This window comes from Penaeus japonicus, unplaced genomic scaffold, assembly GCF_977035675.1.
Source record: "Penaeus japonicus unplaced genomic scaffold, GWHDUDI00000001_assembly GWHDUDI00000019, whole genome shotgun sequence".
Lineage (NCBI taxonomy): Eukaryota > Metazoa > Arthropoda > Malacostraca > Decapoda > Penaeidae > Penaeus > Penaeus japonicus.
The window spans coordinates 23,176,632-23,179,131 of NW_028234421.1; the positions used below are offsets into that span (position 1 = coordinate 23,176,632).

At 36.5% G+C, this 2,500-nt stretch overlaps 1 protein-coding gene across 1 annotated transcript in view; it reads right to left on the bottom strand.

The window, feature by feature from the left end:
* LOC122250067 (uncharacterized) overlaps positions 1-2,436 on the bottom strand; it is a 38,693-nt gene extending 36,257 nt beyond the window's left edge. Inside the window, exon 1 of the mRNA XM_086547135.1 lies at positions 2,142-2,436. Coding sequence (XP_086403261.1) covers positions 2,142-2,184 — 43 coding nt within the window. The 5' untranslated portion in view covers positions 2,185-2,436. The remainder of the gene's footprint in view (positions 1-2,141) is intronic.
* Positions 2,437-2,500: the final 64 nt, after the last annotated feature.

Here is a 2,500-nt window from a genome sequence, read left to right on the forward strand (position 1 = left end):
AAGCAAAGGATGTCTCATTAATAAAAAAATTAAAATATGAAATACAAAGGAACTATAACATCCCATTTAACCCTTCCAAGATGGGCACATCTTAAGATTTATATCATATCATATTTACCAAAGGGATGCTAAATAGCATTTGGTATGATGCCCTAGTTACACAACTGCAGGAATAAATAGCTTGTAATTTCAACATCAGGGAAAATGCATTGAAGTGTTCCAACCCCATGAGATGTGCCCGTCACAGAAGGGTTCAATCATAGTATAGCATCAGGTAGCTATATTCATTCAATTAATTCTGGGAGGCAGTCAATATAAATCCCTTTTAAAAACTTATATATCAAATACTATGCTAATATGTAATACAAATTTATAAATAAAAGCTTAAATACAAACATTTTCATATTGACATGAATATTACATCTACACAGAATTAAAACAGATTTCTTCAAGTCATTTGTTGTTAATAATAATAATAATAATAATAATAATAATAATAATAATAATAATAATAATAATAATAATAATAATAATAATAATAATAATAATAATAAATGACAATAATAATAATAATGACAATAATAATAATAACAACAACAACGGGTAAAAAAAATATTAAAAGCATGTACAAAACAAACATTCTGATCTAGTTTCCATATTGTTAGTCAATCTTGCAACTGCAAATTATTTAATGGTCCAGTATTTGTCATGTTACATTAATATAATCATTTTCATTTGTTCAGAATATCTATTGTCAATGACATATACACAAATAAAATACTATACTACACTACTTTAGCAGCCTAAAACCACTTAAGCAACTACAACTTGAATTTCTTTTTCTAAAGCTCATGTTCAGTAATTCCATAAAGAAATTAAATTGTCCAAACGGAAGCACATAAAATCTTTAGGAATAGCAACGAGCTCTAATTCTATCCACTTCCGAACCTTCTCGGAAAACTCAAATGGAAGCATCTTCTGCTGTTCCATATGCTGACCTTTTTCAAAAATTTGTTATGAGAATTTCCCGAAACACGGCTTCACAAACAACACACCGTACTATAGGCCCCTTTGTATTTAGAATAATGCAGAGACCAATTAACAATAAATAATATCTGTTGCAACTTTCAAAACTAGTAAATGAACTCAGTTCTCTCAATCTCAATGCTATGGAATCCTCATTTATTTTATATAAAATTAAATAATTTTCTTTCATTATTTCAAAATCTACACTTTTAAAATAACGCGAGACAATTAACACGAGAGCTGTTTTCCTTCACCTTTCTCTATATTCTCTATGTCCTAGCCATTTCCTTGTAATAACAATCTAAATCTTATTACACACAATACCGAAGCCTATTAACAAAACCAATAAGCATTTAACAATTCTTTTCCACTATTCACTCTAATCCTAGCCTAGCCTATCCTATCTCAGCAATTTCCCATCTGTAACTACCAAAGACAATTTTCAATTCCTCCCAAATCAATAACACCATAGATAATCCAATGAAAATTAACAAAAATGGGCCATAATCAGACCAGCCAACACTCTCAAGCCACCACCACACAAATATGAAAGCTTGTCCCTGAAAACCACCAACATTTGACCATGAATATTTGTCAACAATGAACATTATTGATTCACAATGCTTATTTCAGATTTATCAACCACTCCACACACACACAGACACACATAAATCAGACAGGACAACATCAGGCAAGACCACAGTAGTCCTAAAAGGGAGAAAGCTCCAGCAGCAGTCTTTAGCAAGAAAAGAAAAAAAAGAGAAGCAAGTGTGAGGGGGTGACCTCCTGCTGGCTGATCAATCTGTCAAAAAAGCAGCCAGGGACGTCCGCCAGCCAGGTCACGACGCACGCTTCCCTTCGAGAAACGCTTCAGAAGGCCGTCTCGGTGCTTCCGCTCGAAGGGGGGGTCTCGCGAGGAAGCCTGGGTCTCTTCCGAGGTCCAGAAAGCAGCATTATGGCAAGGACCTTTAAGACAACACACAGCCTCGGTCACAAGGGGGCCCGAGCACTCAACTTTCACCTCTCAGACAACTTCCAAATGGCTACTATCGCCTACTAATAGTCGCAGGATGCATGGTCACACACAAAATAATGGAAAGAAGGCATTAAATTACCATCACTGGCACGATCCCACTCTTGTTTGGCTTTCGTTGACATGACTGGAAATACAAGGCTGGAAGTCGGCGGCGACAGCAGCTGTAACCACGCAATAATATACTAAAACAGACTTAAATAATAACACTAAAGTCTCTCTTTCACACCACACAAGTCTCTACTCTAAACACGAACGAAGAAAAGTGCGAGCATCGCAGAAACGTCGGCAAATAAAGTCACATAAACAACGGACACTGATGCAAAAATAGAAATATGGCGGTGGATCCCGGATGACGAAAAGGCAGAAGGAGCTCTGGCGGCGAGGCGAGCCAGGCGAGCGAGGGCGGCGGCGGCGGGACCTTTGAAAAGCAGGAGGAGC